This window comes from Oncorhynchus masou, chromosome 22 (genome assembly GCF_036934945.1).
Source record: "Oncorhynchus masou masou isolate Uvic2021 chromosome 22, UVic_Omas_1.1, whole genome shotgun sequence".
NCBI classification, from domain to species: Eukaryota; Metazoa; Chordata; class Actinopteri; order Salmoniformes; family Salmonidae; genus Oncorhynchus; species Oncorhynchus masou.
The window spans coordinates 16,073,317-16,094,596 of record NC_088233.1 but is presented as its reverse complement, the minus strand read 5'-3'; the positions used below and the strand labels follow the sequence as shown (position 1 = coordinate 16,094,596).

General features: G+C 42.4%; 1 protein-coding gene and 1 pseudogene across 1 annotated transcript; both read left to right on the top strand.

Annotated features, from left to right (window-relative positions):
• Positions 1-1,826: 1,826 nt before the first annotated feature.
• LOC135508781 (laminin subunit beta-4-like) lies at positions 1,827-9,001 on the top strand (annotated as a pseudogene).
• Positions 9,002-11,632: 2,631 nt separating this feature from the next.
• Positions 11,633-20,253, top strand: LOC135509083 (laminin subunit beta-4-like). The gene is made up of 7 exons (XM_064929403.1): positions 11,633-11,855; positions 12,435-12,634; positions 12,723-12,867; positions 13,894-14,096; positions 14,196-14,327; positions 14,662-14,785; positions 19,217-20,253. The coding sequence occupies exons 1-3, from the start codon at positions 11,700-11,702 to the stop codon at positions 12,766-12,768; spliced, it is 402 nt and encodes a 133-aa protein (XP_064785475.1). The 5' UTR covers positions 11,633-11,699; the 3' UTR covers positions 12,769-12,867; positions 13,894-14,096; positions 14,196-14,327; positions 14,662-14,785; positions 19,217-20,253.
• Positions 20,254-21,280: the final 1,027 nt, after the last annotated feature.

Here is a 21,280-nt window from a genome sequence, read left to right as displayed (position 1 = left end):
AGTTGATTACACCTACTGTTTTTTTGTCATCAGATTACATGTAACTGATTACTCCCCAACTCTGAGTAAAATAGTCTGCATGTGTATGAGGTGTGTGTGTGTGTGTGTGTGTGTGTGTGTGTGTGTGTGTGTGTGTGTGTGTGTGTGTGTGTGTGTGTGTGTGTGTGTGTGTGTGTGTGTGTGTGTGTGTGTGTGTGTGTGTGTGTGTGTGTGTGTGTGTGTGTGTGTGTGTGTGTGCGCGCGTGTGTGTTCTGTGAGTGAGTCTACCATTGTCTCTTACTACAGGAGAGGAGGCGATGGCTGTTCAACAGTTTGAGATAGAAGCTCCTGGAGAGATGGAAGCTCTTTTCCATCTTCAGTAGTTCTGTCTTTGTGACTTGTTTTCTCTTGAAGAGTGTGGTTACCACATAGTACTGTATCTAAACATGTGGTTTTGTGTAGTTGCCAGAGGAGGTTCCATTGAAAGCCATTACGTTCACTACTGGTATTTAGTGGATGACTTATACATGTCTATACCTAGTCATCAGTATGTGGATGTTGGTGATACCTTGACTTACCTGTGATAATGTGAAAACCCTCTCAACTCAGTTGGTCAACTCATTGGTCCTGTGTAATATACCTCTCGGTTCATTTGGTTAAAGTGTTCTTCTCTGTCTGGGCTATGACCAACTCCTGACTAATTACATTTTGACATACTCTCTCCCTCCCTTCTCCTTGACAGTGAAAAACATTTTGGTCTGGTTTACTGGACCCTTATTAATTCTTTAGATATTTTTGTCAGATGTTACTATGGAATACTGAAGTATAATTACAAGCATTTCATAAGTGTCAAAGGCTTTTATTGACAATTACATGAAGTTGATGCAAAGAGTCAATATTTGCAGTGTTGACCCTTCTTTTTCAAGACCTCTGCAGTCCGCCCTGGCATGCTGTCAATTAACTTCTGGGCCACATCCTGACTGATGGCAGCCCATTCTTGCATAATCAATGCTTGGAGTTTGTCAGAATGTGTGGGTTTTTGTTTGTCCACCCCCCTCTTGAGGATTAACCACAAGTTCTCAATGGGACTAAGGTCTGGGGAGTTTCCTGGCCATGGACCCAAAATATCAATGGTATGTTCCCCGAGCCACTTAGTTATCACTTTTGCCTTATGGCAAGGTGCTCCATGCTGGAAAAGGCATTGTTCACCACTAAACTGTTCCTGGATGTTTAGGAGAAGTTGCTCTCGGAGGATGTGTTGGTACCATTCTTTATTCATGGCTTTGTTCTTAGGCAAAATTCTGAGTGAACCCACTCCCTAGGCTGGGAAGCAACCCTACACATGAATGGTCTCAGGATGCTTTACTGTTGGCATGACACAGGACTGATGGTAGCGCTCACCTTGTCTTCTCCGGACAAGCTTTTTTTCCACGTGCCCCAAACAATTGGAAAGGGGATTCATCAGAGAAAATGACTTTACCCCAGTCCTCAGCAGTCCAATCCCTGTACCTTTTGCAGAATATCAGTCTGTCCCTGATGTTTTTCCTGGAGAGAAGTGGCTTCTTTGCTGCCCTACTTGAAACCAGGCCATCCTCCAAAAGTCTTTGCCTCACTGTGCGTGCAGATGCACTCACACCTACCTGCTGCCATTCCTGAGCAAGCTCTGTACTGGTGCTGCCCCGAATCCGCAGCTAAATCAACTTTAGGAGACGGTCCAGGTGCTTGCTGGACTTTCAATTGAACCACCCTCCAAGAAATTCTTGATGATCTGATAAATGGTTGATATAGGTGCAATCTTTCTGGCAGCAATATCCTTGCATGTGAAGCCCTTTTTGTGCAAAGCAATGATGCCGGCACGTGTTTGCTTCCAGGTAACCATGGTTGACAGAGGAAGAACAATGATTCCAAGCACCACCCTCCTTTTGAAGCTTCCAGTCTGTTATTCGAACTCAATCAGCATGACAGAGGGATCTCCAGCCTTGTCCTCGTCAACACTCACACCTGTGTTAACGAGATAATCACTGACATGATGTCAGCTTGTCCTTTTGTGGCAGGGCTTAAATGCAGTGGGGATTTAGTTCATTTGCATGGCAAAGAGGGACTTTACAATCAATTGCAATTCATCTGATCACTCTTCATAACATTCTGGAGTATATGCAAATTGCCATCATTCAAACTGAGGCAGCAGACTTTGTGAAATTAATATTTGTGTAATTCTCAAAACTTTTGGTCACGACTGTACATCAAAACACAATAGCGTTGACGTAAAGACCCCTACAACAATTTAAATCATTTCAAATTCTATTTGTCACATACACGTGTTTAGCATATGTTATTGTGGGTGTAGTGAAATGCTTGTGGTTCTAGCTCCAACAGTGCAGTAATATCTAAACATTTCACAATAATGCACACAAATCTCAAGTAAAGGAATGGAATTATGAATATATAAATATTTGGGTGAGCAATGTCAGAGCGGCATAGACTAAGATACAGTGGAATAGGACAGAATACAGCATATACATGTGAGATGAGTAATGCAAAATATATAAACATTATTAAAGTGATTAGTGTTCCATTATTAAAGTGACCAGTGATTTCATGTCGATGTATATATGGCAGCAGCCTCTAATGTGCTGGTGATGGCTATTTACCAGTCTGATGGCCTTGAGATATAAGCTGTTTTTCAGTCTCTCGGTGAACGGGGTGAACAGGCGGTGGCTTGGGTGGTTGTTGTCCTTGATGATCTGTTTGGCCTTCCTGTGACATCAGGTGCTGTAGGTGTCCTGAAGGGAAGATAGTTGGCCTCCGGTGATGCGTTGGGCAGACTGCACCACCCTCTGGAGAGCCCTGTGTTTGCGGGCGGTGCAGTTGCTGTACCAGGCGGTGATATGGCCCGACACGATGCTCTTAATTGTGCATCTGTAAAAGTTTCTGAGGGTTTTAGGTGCAAATTGAAGTGGGTCTAGGGTGTGAGGTAAGGTAGAGGTGATATGATCCTTGACTCAAACCACTTCATGATGACAGAAGAACCTTTTGCTCTCTTGGGTACAGGAACAATGCTGGACATATTGAAGCATGTGGGGACAGCAGACTGCAATAGAGAGAGATTGAATATGTCCTTAAACACTCCAGCCAGTTGGTCAACAACAATTTTTAAAAATTGTTTATCTTCTGTAAATATAGGAAATATTGCCTTGAAAATCCTTTATAAAAAAACACATCTTTATTTTCTGTTTTTTCTCCCTCTTGAGGAGGGAGGATAATGAATGTTCACAGAAGTAACAAGTAATGGTAGGCCTACAAATTTAGTTATTGTGATTTTACTGTTAGAAATTTATTTAGGAATTATTAAGTCATTCAAACTCGTAATTCCGTTACCAAATTGGCCAACTCCAGTTAATGTCACCTCTCCAGTTAATGTCATACCTACCCATGAGCCCCCTCTCTTTCCATTTACTGTAACCAGCATCCTCACCAACTGACACCAGGTGTCCATGGACGTTGAAAAGTCATTACAATTTGGTCAGTCCACTGTGACCTTGATGTTAACGTCTACAGATGGACCAAACTCTACCAAATCTGAACCTATCATAGACATACAGTTGAAGTTGGAAGTTTACATACACTTAGGTTGGAGTCATTAAAACTCGTTTTTAAACTAATCCACAAATTTCTTGTTAACAAACTATAGTTTTGGCAAGTCGGTTAGGACATCTACTTTGTACATGACACAAGTAATTTTTCCAACAATTGTTTACAGACAGATTATTTCAATTGTAATTCACTGTTTCACAATTCCAGTGTGTAAGAAGCTAACATACACTAAGTTGACTGTGCCTTTAAAAAGCTTGGAAATTCCAGAAAATTATGTCATGGCTTTAGAAGCTTCTGATAGTCTAATTGACATAATTTTAGTCAATTGGAGGTGTACCTGTGGATGTGTTTAAAAAAAAATATATTTATATATACCACTTTCCACTATTAGAGAAATAACCAGTGGTGAAAAAGTACCCAATTATCATACTTGAGTAAAAGTATAGAGACCTTAATAGAAAGTTACTCAAGTAAAAGTGAAAGTTGCCCAGTAAAATGTTATTTGAGTATAAGTCTAAAAGTATTTAGTTTAAATATACTTAAAAAGTAAATGTAATTGCTAATATATACTTAAGTATCAAAAGTAAAAGTATAAATAATTTCAAATTCCTAATATTAAGGAAACCAGACAGCACCATTTTATTGTTTAAAAAATGTACGGATAGAAGGGACACACTCCAACACTTATTTACAAAAAGATGCATTTGTGTTTAGTGAGTCCGCCAGACCATAGGCAGTAAGGATGACCATGTGTTCTCTTGATAAGTGTGTGAATTTCAACATTTTCCCTGTCCTGCTAAGCATTCAAAATGTAATGAGTACTTTGGGTTGTCAGGGAAAATGTATGGAGTAAAAAGTACTATATTTTGTTGTCAAAAATATAAATAGCAAAGTAAAGTACAGATACCCCAAAAAACTACTTTGTACTTTAAAGTATTTTTACTTAAGTACTTTACACCACTGGAAATAACCATTGGAACAATGGTAAAATCCCCTTGTAGAGGATGAAAGTTTATCTTGTTCCCACACACAGCGAGGAAAATGGTTTGGGAGGCAAAGAAAAATTGAAAGGCCAGAGTTTTACAGAAGTGGGAGTACAAATCTACAATTCAATGCCACCTCCATGCCAATAGGCTCTTTGGAAGGGTTTCCTGAAAGAAAGAAAAACATTTTTTTTAAGAGCAACCAACAAATGTAAACGCTTGGAGTTTGCTAATGGCACTGGAAACGGATGCTGTGTTCAGATAATAGGAAATCTCTTTGGCCACTCAAACCAGTGGTGGGTTTGGCGTCGAAAGAAGGATGCAAGTGCAAAAAAGAATACCTACCATAAAATATGGTGATGGATCTTTGATGTTATGGGGCTGTTTTGCTTCCACTGGTCCTGGGGTCCTTGTTAAGGTCAGCGGCATCATGAACTCTACCAAGTAACAGGACATTTTTGCCAAAACCTGGTTGCCTCTGGTAGGAGGCTGAAACTTGGCCACAAGGGATCTTCCAGCAAGACAATGACCCCAAGAACACATCAAAATCCATAAATAAATTGTGCTCAGTCTCCAGACTTGAACCTGTTAGGGTTCGTTCCTTACATCCTTCTTTGTCACTCATTGGTTCATTGGTGAAATTAGCATTATGACAATATCTTTAATTAAATCATTCAAAAACCTTAATTAATGCAATTGCAGACAGAAGTTGACAAACAGGAACATAGCACTCATGTTTCTCAGTAAGTTCTGCCTCAAACAAAAGGTCTCAAGTTATTTTATTAAACCAAAGTCTCGCCTTAGTGATGTCACTGACTACATCATTACCTTTTTACGCCTGAGACCAAAACACAATATAAACAATGGCTTTTAGTGGTATCTTAAACTTGGCAGTAAACATCCACTCCCCAAAGCTGATTTATTGTGGAATGTCTAACTAGTCTCTTATCTCCCACACTCCCCTGCAGAGTTCTGCTTCAGTCACACAGACACACACACACAGAGAGAGAAAGAAAACAACCGTGGAACAATTCTAAAACTATATAATGCATATATATATATATATATATATTGTTAATCTATAGTGTAGGACCCTATAAATGTAAGGAGGGAGGGGTCTTATAACCCCTCCCCTTCTATTAATATAACATAAGTATAATATATTATTCTAATATATCACACATTTGTACAGCCCCAAATCATGACCGCTAGGTGAATCCTGACAAACCTCTGGTTGAAGAGGGCAGAGTCCATAACCACATACAGAAAAATGTGGAGGAATGGTCTAAGATCCCTCCCAATGTGTTCTCCAATCTCTCCAATCAAAATGATCAAAAAAGCCTCAGTGCCATTATCCTCGCAAGGGGACGGTGCATAAAGTATCGAAAACAGGTGTGCCAATAATTTTGACACCTATCTTTTTGAGATAAAAAATATTACTTCTTGAGGTGACTGTAAATACCCACAATGTTGTTGAAAATATGAAGTAGTTATTGTGTTCTGATTGTGACCAAACCCTCCAGCCTGTGAGTGTGACCCTTGCGGAGCTGTGTTTCCAGGTCAGGGGTCAGTGTCCGTGTCGTATGGAGGTAGGCTGACGGCGCTGTGACTGCTGCCTGCCGGGGTTCTACGGCTTTCCCCTGTGTCAGCCCTGTGATTGCAACGGCTGAACTGTGTGACCAGGACACTGGAGCCTGTCCGGACTGCAGGGAGCATTCCACCAGAGGCAAATGTGAGAGGTGAGGTTCACATTCACTTATTCATTCATTTGTTAATTTAAAAGCTGTTATTCACATTTCCCTATTAGAATCAACCCATATCTATAGCTTGGTTCTATAAGTGGTGTGCCAACTTCCCTGACTATCATTCTTTCTACAGTCACAGATCTGCCAGTGTACACAGTGTCAGTCAGAATGTTTCAATGTTGTGTATTTGGTTGCTCCAGGTGTGTGGAGGGATACTTTTGTGACCTAGTTTCCAGTGAGCCCTGTGAGCCTTGTCTGTGTCCTGACACTCAGTCCAGTGGACGGTTCTTTGCTAGCACCTGCAACAATGACCCACAGTCTGGTAACCTGACCTGTGACTGCCTGGCTAGACACAAAGGTGTTTTTATGTGTTTATGTCGGTGCATGTGCACTCTTTTCAACATTAGTTGAAGCTAGTTGCTAGTTTGACTGCTCACTACTGACCGTTGACCCTAATTTCTCTCCCTGCCCAAATTCCATTCAGGTCTCCTCTGTGATGCCTGCTCCGCTGGTTTCTATGGCGCTGCGAGGAGTGTCTCGTTAACAACAACATCGACCCTACTGACAGTGACCATGTGACAGTGTGACAGGAGAGTGTCTGCGTTGCCTCCACAACACCCAGGGACCCCACTGTCAGAGCTGTAAGCCTGGCTACTATGGAGACGCACTGGCCCAGGACTGCAAAAAGGTTCAAATCTATGAGGGTCAATAAAGTGGAGGGGTGGGCTGTCAATGTTTTGACCCCTAGATGCACCACACCTCCCCAGATAATTATTGCCTGCTCAATGTGTACATATACTTTTTTTAAACAGTAGTGCTTTGTGTTTTATGTTGTAAATGTGTCTGAAACTGTGTGCTGCTATTTTGACCAGGTCTCTATTTAAGCAATAAGGCACGAGGGGTTGTGGTATATGGCCAATATACCATGGCTAAGGGCTGTTCTTATGTATGACACAATGTGGAGTGCCTTGATACAGCCCTATATATTGATATATTGGCCATTGGTATATTAGCCAAATACCACAAACCCCCGAGGTGCCTTATTGCTATTATAAACAGGTAAACAATGTAATTAGAGCAGTAAAAATACATGTTTTGACATACCCGTGGTATATGGTCTGATATACCACGGCTGTCAGCTAATCAGCATTCTGGGCTCAAACCACCCAGTTTATAATGAAACTAGAGACTAACCTGGTGGGAAATAAAATCTAATTCCATGACTGGCTATTTATGTGTGTTTCACTGTCTTTATGTTTATGTGTGTTCCCAAGAGTGCTCCTGTGACCGGCATGGGGACGGGGGTGACCCAGCGCCCTCTGGACACCCCGTGTCTCTGTGAACCACTCACAGACCAGTGTCGTGTGCCCGTGTTGGGCGGGCGCGGTGGTCACGTTGTGTGACGAGTGTGCCGACAGCTTCTGGAACATTAAGGGAGAGTCTGGGTGCCAATCATGCAAATGTGACCCTACCAACTCCCTCAATTACCACTGTGACAAGGCAAGGCCTCTATACTCCCTAGCACAGTATTCTATAGTATTCCATGTCAAAGCATGGTAAACTGAGATTTATTTTCCCATACTATTTTGGTAAGAATTCATATTTGACTCTTCAGGTGTCTGGTCAGTGCCAGTGTCGTACTGAGTTTGGAAGCAGACAGTGTGATGAGTGTGGGGAGAATCACTTTGGGAACCCTGGCCTGCGCTGTGTCAGTAAGTTGTGATTAATTGATGGGTATTTTAATTCTTAGCACCACAAAGAAAGACAATGCTGTTGTGTATAGATTACCCTTCCCTCCTTATCCTGTCTCCCTAGCCTGTGACTGCAAATTAAGTGTACCGACCGGCCTGCCTGCGACCCATTGACGGGTGAGTTGCGGCTTCCGCATTGGTGTGAAGGGCATCTTCTGTGACGAGTGTGCCCCTGGGTATGACCAAGTCTTTCCTGCCTGCACCCCGTGCCAACCCTGTGTCGTCCTGTGGGTGAACAACGTCACCGATGTCCACCGTGCCGCCCAGAGGATGCGAACCTTTATGCCTTGCAATGGCGAGCAACTGGAGCCAGGATACAGTCGTCGGTGGCAACGCATGCTGGAGATGCACTCCAAGTTGGACTATCTGGTGAACCTGACTGGGAGATTTCTACCTCGGGTGAAGGATGTGGAGAAGTTCTGTGTCAGAATCTCGTATGTAAATAACAGTCTCTCATCTTTTTTCATTTCTGAATATTATTATTCAACATACTCTTAAACCATAAGTTGAAGTGATTTATACTATATTTTGACAGTTATCTTGGAGCTGTACACATTTTCCTTTGCTCTTTGTCCTTCCTTCCTTTGTCCTTCCTTCCAATGGCATCATCATGGACCTAACGTCTATTCTGAACACTGAGATCGACAACATCCGAAGTTCAAGATACCATTGGATAACTTAAAGGACAAAATCAGCGAGGAGCCATAGGTACATATGGCCATGTAGTTCTTTTTTAAATAATTTGAAATTCACTGTAATGTCACTGTGTATGTAGAGCAACTTTGATCAAATGTAAAGTGTGAGTATCGGATTGGTGGTGTTAGGTTCTAATTATTAGACGGACACTATGAAAGCTTAAACCAAGTTTATTCTAACCTAAGGATGGAACAGCTGAACCGACAAAATACATATTCACACAAGCACTGATATTTAACCCTTTCTCCTATGCTGAGTCTCCTCCTACACCTACTCCTCCTGAACAGCCAATACATCTCTGTTGCTAGACAGAACCTTAATGATACCTGCTCTTCCTCACTTCATCTGACCTGACCTCTGGCCCAAAATGCTCACTCCTCCCCAACTCACTGCTGTCATGTTGACTCGTACCAGATGGTGTCTTTCCTCTTCCCATAGGATCCTGTTGGGGTAGGTTCCTTGTTCCTTGTCAATCATTTGCTTATTGGTGAAATCAGCATTCAGACAATATCTTTAAGTAAATCAATCAAAAACAGTTATTAATGCAATTGCAGACAGAAGTTGACAACGGGAACATAGCACGCATGTTTCCGAGTAAGTTCTGCCAAATCGGAAAGGGTCCAAGTTGCTTTAACTAGGATATGTGCTAGCTTCCCACCTCGCCAACAGCCAGTGAAATTGCAGGGCGCCAAATTCAAAACAACAGAAATCTCATAATTAAAATTCCTCAAACATACATGTATTATACACCATTTTAAAGATAAACTTCTCATTAATCCAGCCACAGTGTCTGATTTCAAAAAGGCTTTACGGCGAAAGCACACCTTGCGATTATGTTAGGTCAGCACCTAGTCACAGAAAAACATACAGCCATTTTCCAAAGAAGGAGAGGTGTCACAAAAGACAGAAATAGTGTTAAAATGAATCACTAACCTTTGATGATCTTCACCGGATGGCACTCCCAGGACTCCATGCTAGACAATAAATGTGTGTTTTGTTTGATAAAGTTCATCTTCATGTCCAAAAACCTTATTTGAAATTGGTGTGTTATGTTCAGAAATGCATTGTCTCAAACAAACATCCATTGTAAGTGCAGAGAGCCACATCAAATTACAGAAATATTAATCATAAACATTGATAAAAGATACAAGCGTTAAACACACAATTAAAGATAAACATCTTCTTAATGTTTTTGGGATAGGAGGCAGCATTTTCACTTTTGGATGAATAGCGTTCCCAGAGTGAACTGAACGCTGAACGCTATTCAGAAATAGCGTTATAAATATTCACTTACCTTTGATGATCTTCATCAGAAGGCACTCCCAGGAATCCCAGTTCGACAATAAATGACTGATTTGTTCCATAAAGTCCATCATTTATGTCTAAATAGCTCATTTTTGTTCGCACGTTTAGCCCAGTAATCCAAATGCACAATGCGCGAGCAATTAATTCAGACGAAAAGTCAAAAAAGTTATATTACAGTTCGTAGAAACATGTCAAATGTTCTATAGAATCAATCTTGAGGATGTTTTTATCATAAATCTTCAATAATGTTTCAACCGAACAATTCCTTTGTCTTTAGAAATTAAAAGAAACGCAGCTCACTCTAACGGCCACACTTCACCTGACTTCACTCATGGCATTCTGCCAGACCTCTTAGTCAAACAGCTCTTATTAGCTCCCCCTTCATAGTAGAAGCCTGAAACAAGGTTCTAAAGACTGTTGACATCTAGTGGAAGCCTTAGGAAATGCAATGTTGACCCCACAGACATTGTATATTGGAAAAGGCAAAGACTTGAAAAACTACAAAACTCAGATTTCCCACTTCCTGGTTGGATTTTTTTCTCTGGTTTTTGCCTGCCGTATGAGTTATGTTTACATTTACATTTACATTTAAGTCATTTGGCAGACGCTCTTATCCAGAGCGACTTACAAATTGGTGAATTCACCTTATGACATCCAGTGGAACAGCCACTTTACAATAGTGCATCTAAATCATTTAAGGGGGGGGGGTGAGAAGGATTACTTTATCCTATCCTAGGTATTCCTTAAAGAGGTGGGGTTTCAGGTGTCTCCGGAAGGTGGTGATTGACTCACAGACATAATTCAAACAGTTTTAGAAATTTCAGAGTGTTTTCTATCCATATCAACTAATTATATGCATATTCTACTCAGGCTTTTGGGCCTAAGTAGCAGGCAGTTTACTCTGGGCACTTTATTCATCCAAGCTACTCAATACTGCCCCCCAGTCCCAAAGAAGTTAATACGCTTGCAGTCAACCCCGAGTGATGTAACTGCCTACGTCAACACCTTCTACTCATGAGACCAAGCCCATGCATATACAGTTATACAAACTTGCAGGAGATACAATAGTTCCAGTGTTTTCTAGGGCTCAGCAGTCATTTTCCACTCCCCAAGTTGCTTTATAGTGGTATGTCTGACTAGTCTCTAATCTCTGTCACTCCCCTGCAGGGTTCTGTGTCTATGAATCTCTTTTAGCCTTGAGGCGCTTTCACACAGACACCCTGTTTTGACTGCAATAACGCACATATCTCTCAGACCTTTTCTTATAAGAAGCAGAGACTAGAAAATAACTGTGGAACAATATTAAACATTATAATGTATATATATATTGCTAATCTGTAGTCCAGGATCCTGTAAATGTAGTGGGGGGGTTTTATAGCCCTTCCCCTTCTATTAATACAACATAAGCATAATAAATTATTATAATACATCAATAATTTGGTGCAGCCCCTATCATGACCCCAAGGTGACACCCAATCAATCCCTGACGGCTAACAATAACATATCTTGACACAATATAAACGTTATAAATTACCTTCTCTAAGTATATTTCATAAGTCAAGAAATCAGAACCCAAAAGTGGGGACTTTAATTTTGATGCTGATCCAGAGGCCCTGGAGGAAATCAGGGAGCAGCATGCGGACTTCATGGCTGATGTAAAGGAGGCCAATAGGGCCCTGGAGAACTCCATGGACACACGGCAGGAGGTCAAAGACCATCTTTCCAGCTATAGCCGCTTGGGAGACATGGAGGCGCTGGAGAAAATTGTCAAGGCTCTGAGTGTGGCCAAACTCAATAAAAATGTGAGTGTCCCTTATAGTAGTGCTTGCACTGCATGCATCAAAATAGTGATGTGTTAGCGTGAATGCCAGTCTGTTTCAATTGTCAGCAACCCCATGTTTATGGTCAGCCATGGAAATATTCAGATTTAAAGGCCCAGTGCAGTCAAAAATGTGATTTACATATATATTTCCACACTATAAGATTAGAATAATAATGTGACAATGATGATCATTCCCTTTTAGTGTAAGAACTGTTTGAAAGACTGCCTGAAATTTCTACCTGTTTTGGTGGGGTAGAGTTTTGGCCTGCCTGGTGACATCACCAGGTGGTAAATTAGTTAATAGACCAATAAGAAACAGTAAGAGTTCCAAACCTCTCTGCCAATAACATCATTTTCAGTTTTCCCCTCCCCACTCAGACCCCTCCAGGCAGTCCTGGTCAAATTCTTGCTTGATAAATTGCTCTTTGCTAAGCTATTTGAATTGAAAACAATCACAGAAATGTACTTAAATGTTACCCAGAAATGATTTGATTTTGAGATAATAATTAAACACGTCTATATTGAACCTTTAAACCATCTTACACTGTGAGGCTCTTAGATCTGTGGAGCGCCAGGCGATGAGGAATGCTCCAAGTCAGAGTGTGGGGGTGCGCTGTGTCGTGACATCGTGGTACAGAGAGAATGTGGGGGTCCTACATGCAAGGGCAGTGTCCCTGTGAGCCACAACACCACAAAAACAGCAGCTCAACTAGACAATTGCATTGGAGACTTGCTCCACAAACTACAGGACTCCAAGATGTATTTATTTTTTCCTTTTGATTTAAAATAAAAATATCTGTTTAATAGACAATAGTGTATGACACAAGTCTCAATCTATCCTGTTCAGATCAATGAGGCCAAACAGAAGACCAAGGACACCCATCACCAATTGAAGGAGATACAGAAGAAAATCACTGACAGCAAGGACACGTTTGACAGGGAGAAGAAAGACACCAAGGACCTCATTAAGAGGGTCAAAGACTACCTCACAGGTCAGTGTGGAGGCTAGCTGGAAATAACACTACCTCACAGGTCAGTGTGGAGGCTAGCTGGAAATAACACTACCTCACAGGTCAGTGTGGAGGCTAGCTGGAAATAACACTACCTCACAGGTCAGTGTGGAGGCTAGCTGGAAATAACACTACCTCACAGGTCAGTGTGGAGGCTAGCTGGAAATAACACTACCTCACAGGTCAGTGTGGAGGCTAGCTGGAAATAACACTACCTCACAGGTCAGTGTGGAGGCTAGCTGGAAATAACACTACCTCACAGGTCAGTGTGGAGGCTAGCTGGAAATAGCACTACCTCATAAGGTCAGTGTGGAGGCTAGCTGGAAATAGTGCGACCTCACAGGTCAGTGTGGAGGCTAGCTGGAAATAGCACTACCTCACAGGTCAGTGTGGAGGCTAGCTGGAAATAGCACTACCTCATAAGGTCAGTGTGGAGGCTAGCTGGAAATAACACTACCTCACAGGTCAGTGTGGAGGCTAGCTGGAAATAGCACTACCTCACAGGTCAGTGTGGAGGCTAGCTGGAAATAGCACTACCTCATAAGGTCAGTGTGGAGGCTAGCTGGAAATAACACTACCTCACAGGTCAGTGTGGAGGCTAGCTGGAAATAGCACTACCTCATAAGGTCAGTGTGGAGGCTAGCTGGAAATAACACTACCTCACAGGTCAGTGTGGAGGCTAGCTGGAAATAACACTATCTCACAGGTCAGTGTGGAGGCTAGCTGGAAATAGCACTACCTCACAGGTCAGTGTGGAGGCTAGCTGGAAATAACACTACCTCACAGGTCAGTATGGAGGCTAGCTGGAAATAAGACCTTCTCACATGTCAGAATGGAGGCTAGCTGGAAATAAGACCTCACAGGTCAGTGTGGAGGCTAGCTGGAAATAAGACCTTCTCACAGGTCAGTGCGGAGGCTAGCTGGAAATAAGCTTGACATTTCCATGCAAGGATCCCTTAAAAAACTTGATTTGTTGAATGTACTTGTTGGTCCAACGTATCTGCTTAGAGATGAGATGGTGGCACCAGAGGACATAGAAAGGTTGGCCAAGGGTGTTCTGGCTATCCAGCTGCCGGGCTCTCTAGACGACACCTGCTCCAGAGCATGTGGGGCATGCTGGCCAACTTCACTGAGTTCAAGGAGGATCTGAAAAAACTGGAGGACTAAGCCAAGACAGCCCAGGACCTACTGGAGAATGCTCTGGATATCAGGTTAGCCAGTACCACATATACTGAATATGAGTGACTGTCACCTTCTATAAACCTTTCTGCTAAATTACCATATTTGTACCATGGTTGTAAATGTACTAGCGACAGAACCAAGGGTATTGATGTTACGGATATCAAGACAGCCAGTGGCCACAGAAATCACAGGACGAGGTTGAGCAAGACCTGGAGAAGGCTAAGGAAAGCAATGACATGGCGTACAAGATGATTAAAGAGGTAATTCTCTCACTGTCACACTCTTTCTCCAACTTTCCCTCTCTCTCTACTGTCACAAGCCGGCTCATAGCCTGTGGCAAAAATGAGGGGACGCAAACAGGTATAGGCCAATCAAAAAGGTTCTTTATTGTAAACCGAAACTATTAATTTTAAACAAAGAAAAAGGAATGAGGTGTGAAAGTATCATAATGTAAGCTGTATGGAAAGTGCAGGGATGCATGAATCTGTGTGTGTGAATGACTGAGTGAAAACTTTCTCATAACTGTATATATCTGTCATGACCCCAGATTGAGAATAAACTGAATAACACATAGACTAACTTTAACTCCACCAGACCTCCACAGATGCTGGAGGAGATTGAGGCTCTGAAGAAGAAGACAGAGTTGAACAGAGAGCAGGCGGAGCAGGCCAAAGCTGATGTTATCACAGCCCTGGGTAGCTCTACGAACACAAAGGAGGTACGTTGTGTGTGTCCACTTACTAACCACTACTCACTAATCAGCAACCACTGACCACTACTAACTACTCACCAGCCGCTGACCACTAATCACTAGTCATCAGCTACTGACCACTACTAACTACTCGCCAACCAGCAACCACTAACCACCACTAACTACTCACCAGCCGCTGGCCACTACTCACTACTCATCAACCACAGACCACTTATAATTACTCACCAACCAGCAACCACTGACCACCTCTAACTACTCACCAACCAGCAAACATTGACCCAAACGATCTACTCACCAACCAGCAACCACTGACCCCAAATAACTACTCACCAACCACTGACCACTACTAACTACTCACCAACCAGTAACCACTGACCACTACTAACTACTCACCAACCAGCAACCACTGACCACTACTAACTACTCACCAACCAGCAAACATTGACCCAAACGATCTACTCACCAACCAGCAACCACTGACCCCAAATAACTACTCACCAACCACTGACCACTACTAACTACTCACCAACCAGCAACCACTGACCACTACTAACTACTAACTACTCACCAACCAGCAACCACTGACCACTACTAACTACTCACCAACCAGCGAACATTGACCCAAACTGTCTACTCACCAACCAGCAACCACTGACCCCAAATAACTACTCACCAACCAGCAAACACTGACCACTACTAACTACTCACCAACCAACAACCACTGACCCCTACTAACTACTCACCAACCAGCAACCACTGACCACCTCTAACTACTCACCAACCAGCAACCACTGACCACTACTAACTACTCACCAACCAGCAAACATTGACCCAAACTATCTACTCACCAACCAGCAACCACTGACCCCAAATAACTACTCACCAACTACTGACCACTACTAACTACTCACCAACCACCAACCACTGACCACTACTAACTACTCACCAACCAGCAACCACTGACCACTACTAACTACTCAGCAACCACTGACCCCAAATAACTACTCACCAACCAGCAACCACTGACCCCTACTAACTACTCACCAACCAGCAACCACTGACCCCTACTAACTACTCACCAACCAGCAACCACTGAACACTACTAACTACTCACCAACCACTGACCACTACTAACGACTCACCAACTGCTGACCACTACTAACTACTCACCAACCTCTGACAACTACTAACTACTCACCAACCAGCAACCACTGACCCCTACTAACTACTCACCAACCAGCAACCACTGACCCCAAATAAATACTCACCAACCACTGACCACTACTAACTACTCACCAACCTCTGACCACTACTAACTACTAACTACTCACCAACCACTGACCACTACTAACTACTCACCAACCTCTGACCACTACTAACTACAAACTACTCACCAACCACTGACCACTACTAACTACTCACCAACCAGCAACCACTGACTCCTACTAACTACTCACCAACCAGCAACCACTGACCACTACTAACTACTCACCAACAACTGACCACTACTAACTACTCACCAACCTCTTACCACTACTAACAACTCACAAACCACTGACCACTACTAACTACTCACCAACCACTGACCACTACTAACTACTCACCAACCATGACCACTGACCACTACTAACTACTCCCCAAACACTGACCACTGACCCCTACTAACTACTCACCAACCAGCAACCAGTGACCACTACTAACTACTCACAAACAACTGACCACTACTAACTACTCACCAACCTCTGACCACTACTAACTACTCACCAACCACTGACCACTACTAACTACTCGCCAACCACTGACCACTACTAACTACTCACCTACCTCTGACCACTACTAACTACTCACCAACCAGCAACCACTGACCCCAAATAACTTCTCACCAACCACTGACCACTACTAACTACTCACCAACCACCAACCACTGACCCCTACTAACTACTCACCAACCAGCAACCACTGACCACTACTAACTACTCACCAACCAGCAACCACTGACCCCTACTAACTACTCACCAACCAGCAACCACTGACCACTACTAACTACTCACCAACCACTGACCACTACTAACTACTCACCAACCTCTGACAACTACTAACTACTCACCAACCACTGACCACTACTAACTACTCACCAACCAGCAACCACTGACCCCTACTAACTACTCACCAACCAGCAACCACTGACCACCACTAACTACTCACCAACCACTGACCACTACTAACTACTCACCAAACTCTGACCACTACTAACTACTCACCAACCACGACCACTGACCCCTACTAACTACTCACCAACCACTGACCACTACTAACTATTCACTGACCCCTACTAACTACTCACCAACCACTGAACACTACTAACTACTCACCAACCTCTGACCACTACTAACTACTCACCAACCACTGACCACTACTAACTACTCACCAACCTCTGACCACTACTAACTACTCAACAACCACGACCACTGACCACTACTAACTACTCACCAACCACTGACCACTGACCACTACTAACTACTCACTGACCACTACTAACTACTTACCAACCACTGAGCACTACTAACTACTCACCAACCACTATCCACTGACCACTTCTAACTACTCACCAACCTCTGACCACTACTAACTACTCACCAACCACTGACCACTACTAACTACTCACCAACCTCTGACCACTACTAACTAATAATACTCACCAACCACTGACTCCTACTAACTACTCACCAACCACTGACCACTACTAACTACTCAACAACCAGCAACCACTGACCACTACTAACTACTCACCAACCTCTGACCACTACTATCTACTAACTACTCACCAACCACTGACCACTGACCACTTCTAACTACTCACTGGCCCATACTAACTACTCACCAACCACTGACCACCACATAACTACTCACCAACCAGCAACCACTGACCACTACTAACTACTCACCAACCAGCAACCACTGACCACTACTAACTACTCACCAACCAGCAACCACTGACCACTACTAACTACTCACCAACCAGCAAACATTGACCCAAACTATCTACTCACCAACCAGCAACCACTGACCCCAAATATCTACTCACCAACCACTGACCACTACTAACTACTCACCAACCGCTGACCACTACTAACTACTAACTACTCACCAACCACTGATCACTACTAACTACTCACCAACCTCTGACCACTACTAACTACTCACCAACCACTGACCACTACTAACTACTCACCAACCAGCAACCACTGACCCCTACTAACTACTCACCAAACATCAACCACTGACCACTACTAACTACTCACCAACAACTGACCCCTACTAACTACTCACCAACCACTGACCACTTCTAACTACTCACCAACCACCGACCACTACTAACTTCTCACCAACCACTGACCCCTATTAACTTCTCACCAACCACTGACCCTTACTAACTACTCACCAACCACTGACCACTACTAATTACTCACCAACCTCTGACCACTACTAACCAACCACTGACCCCATCTAACTACTCACCAATCATTGACCTCTACTAACTACTCACCAACTAGCAACCACAACCACTACTAACTACTCAACAACCCCTGACCACTACTAACTACTCACCAACCTCTGACCACTACTAACTACTAACTACTCCCCAGCCACTGACCTCTTCTTCCCATTTACTTATTTTCAATCTCACCTTGGTACTAAGTGGTGAGTATAAAACTATGTTTTTTTTACTTGTTATTTGCCAGGAGCTCGAAAAGTTGACAGCTCTGTTTGATAAGCTAGGGGAACAGGAGGAGGGGAACACAAACCAGGACAGCAATTAAGTGGTTATCAAACACCTAAAGAATATTACTATGGAGGCAGAGAAAATCACAAAATTCCTTCAAGATAAAATTCAACAAATTTTGTGGTAAGTCTCAAGACCTTGAAGGGGCAATCTACAATTGGTACAATTGGTACATACTTAAAACTTTTAAATGACTGATTAATTCTTGAAGAGTATAACATATAAATGCCTCATGAGCTTAATTCAACTGTCGTACCGCATCATATCTGAAAAGGTAAGCTTGTTTGTAAACAATGTAATGTTAACAAACGTCTAGCCTTAAAACATGGTTAAAACTGGCATTTTGATCACATGGATGGTCAGTCATTCCATCCATTGCTCTGCCTATGAATTTTGAGTGTAGTTACATTTCTCCAGCCACATCCCTCAACTGTTTACCAAAACAGTAGTGGGGTGACTGCTTTTGCTTTAATGTTGTTTGAACAGCAGATTTCCCCCTTTTAAACAGAGGTGTCCAACTCCTTTCCTGGAGAGCCACTTGGTGTTCAGCATTTTATTCCACCCCAGCAGTAACAAACGTTTTAAAGGATCCTCTAATCACTGTCTTCATTTTCTCTTTGTCTTTGTTGTTTCGGACTTCATCAACAACAAAGAGGACAAAGCCATGGAGGTTGCCATGTTGTTGGAGATGGTGGAATCCCTCCGAAGGGAGATTGCCTCCCGTGTGGATGGGTACATTATCAGTACCTCCCAATACCCTAGGTGGATCAAGAGAGGGGGATTCAGGGTTCTATCTTCAAGACGGTATACAGGGTCACAGACTTCTAGCTCTTACACTTTACACATTCATAAGCATGTCATTGCAGATGCCATAGGCAACACTAACAACATTTTATAATGCCTGTGTAATAATTATCATCAACTCAGTTCAAGAGATTTAAATTACTTTCATGCATAGATCAAAGATATGGAATTTACCCTAAACTGTGACCAGTAGTAGTCAAATAAGTTAATTGCTATAATAATTATCTGATCTTGCGTGTGCCAAATGGCATGGATATATATTATTTTTACACATTACACTTTTATTTTGTTTATTCTGTTTATTTACTGTTTATATTTACATGCTCAAAATGGTCTGTGTCTGGAACCTGTTCCTACTCTGATGTCATGTCAAAGATAGGTTCTCTCAGGTTCTAGGTTGTATTGTGTAAATGGAATTTCCTCACATTCTGGATGTCAGAAGGTGAATTCACCAATTTGTAAGTCGCTCTGGATAAGAGCGTCTGCTAAATGACTTAAATGTAAATGTAAATGTACTGTTCATTGCACCCTACCCTTTCCTCTCCACCTCGAGTTTTGCAACTGAATTTAATAGTGTAGTTCTCCTAATCATCCACGTGGGGGCGTATGGTGGTCATAAAACTGACAGTTGAGAGAGAAGCGTCCTTGTGATCGGTATTATTACGTTTCAAACTGACCTAATTATCTGCTTTCATGATCTTTGATGTTAAAAAGGGGGGACGATTTTATTCCTACTGACATGGGAAACATGTTTACATTGCCAAAGCAAGTGAAATAAGCAATATAAAATGTACAGTAAACATTACACGCACAAAAGTTCCAAAATAAAGACACAATGTCATATGTCTATATACAGTATTGTAATGATGTGCAAATAGTTAAAGTACAAAAGGGAAATAAATAAACAAATATAGTTTGTATTCACAATGATGTTTGTTCTTCACTGGTTGCCCTTTTCTTGTGGCAACAGGGTACAAATCTTGCTGCTGTGATTGCACAATGTGGTATTTCACCCAATAGATATGGGCGTTTATCAAAATTGAATTTGTTTTCAAACTCTTTGTGGGTATGTGTAATCTGAGGGAAATATGTGTGTAAAAGCTGTTGGTGGAAGAAGGTGAGGACCAAAGTGCAGCATGGTACGTGTTCATGTTTGTTTGACACTGAACACTAAATACAAAAATAACAAAGGGAATAACTGAAACAGTCCTGAAAGGTGAAAAGCACTGAACAGAAATCAACTTCCCACAAAACCCCTGTGGGGAAAAGCTGCCTAAGTATGGTTCTCAATCAGAGACAACGATAGACAGCTGCCTCTGATTGAGAACTACACCGGACAAACAACAAAGAAATGCAAAACATAGAAAAGAACATAGTATGCCTACCCTAGTCACACCCTGGCATAAACAAAATAGAGAATAAAAGCCTCTCTATGGCCAGGGCGTGACAATGTGTCTCTAATATGGTCATATATTTGGCAGGATGTTAGGAAGAGCAGCTCAGTTTCCATTTTGTTGACAGTGCGCACATAGCCTGTCTTCTCTTGAGAGCCAGGTCTGCCTTTGGTAGCCTTTCTCAATAGCAAGGCTATTCTCACTCTGTCTGTACATAGTCAAAGCTTTCCTTAAGTTTGGGTCAGTCACAGTGGTCAGTTATTCTGCCACTGTGTTGTCTCTATATAGGGCCAAATAGCATTCTAGTTCACTCCCTTTGTTTTGTAAATTCTTTCCAATATGTCAAGGAATTATCTTTCATTTTCAAATGATTTGGTTGGGTCTAATTGTGTTGCTGTCCTGGGGCTCTGTTGGGTCTATTTGTGTTTGTGAACAGAGCCCCAGGACCAGCTTACTAAGGGGGCTCTTCTCCAGGTTAATTTCTCCATATTTGATGGCTTTAGTGTATAAGGTTTGGGA

Coding starts and splice junctions, on each gene's coding strand:
- LOC135509083 (XM_064929403.1), top strand. CDS start 11,700: ATGGCTGATGTAAAGGAGGCCAATAGGGCCCTGGAGAACTCCATGGAC. Junction 11,856..12,434: donor TGGCCAAACTCAATAAAAAT/GTGAGTGTCCCT, acceptor TGAGGCTCTTAG/ATCTGTGGAGCGCCAGGCGA. Junction 12,635..12,722: donor AAACTACAGGACTCCAAGAT/GTATTTATTTTT, acceptor TATCCTGTTCAG/ATCAATGAGGCCAAACAGAA.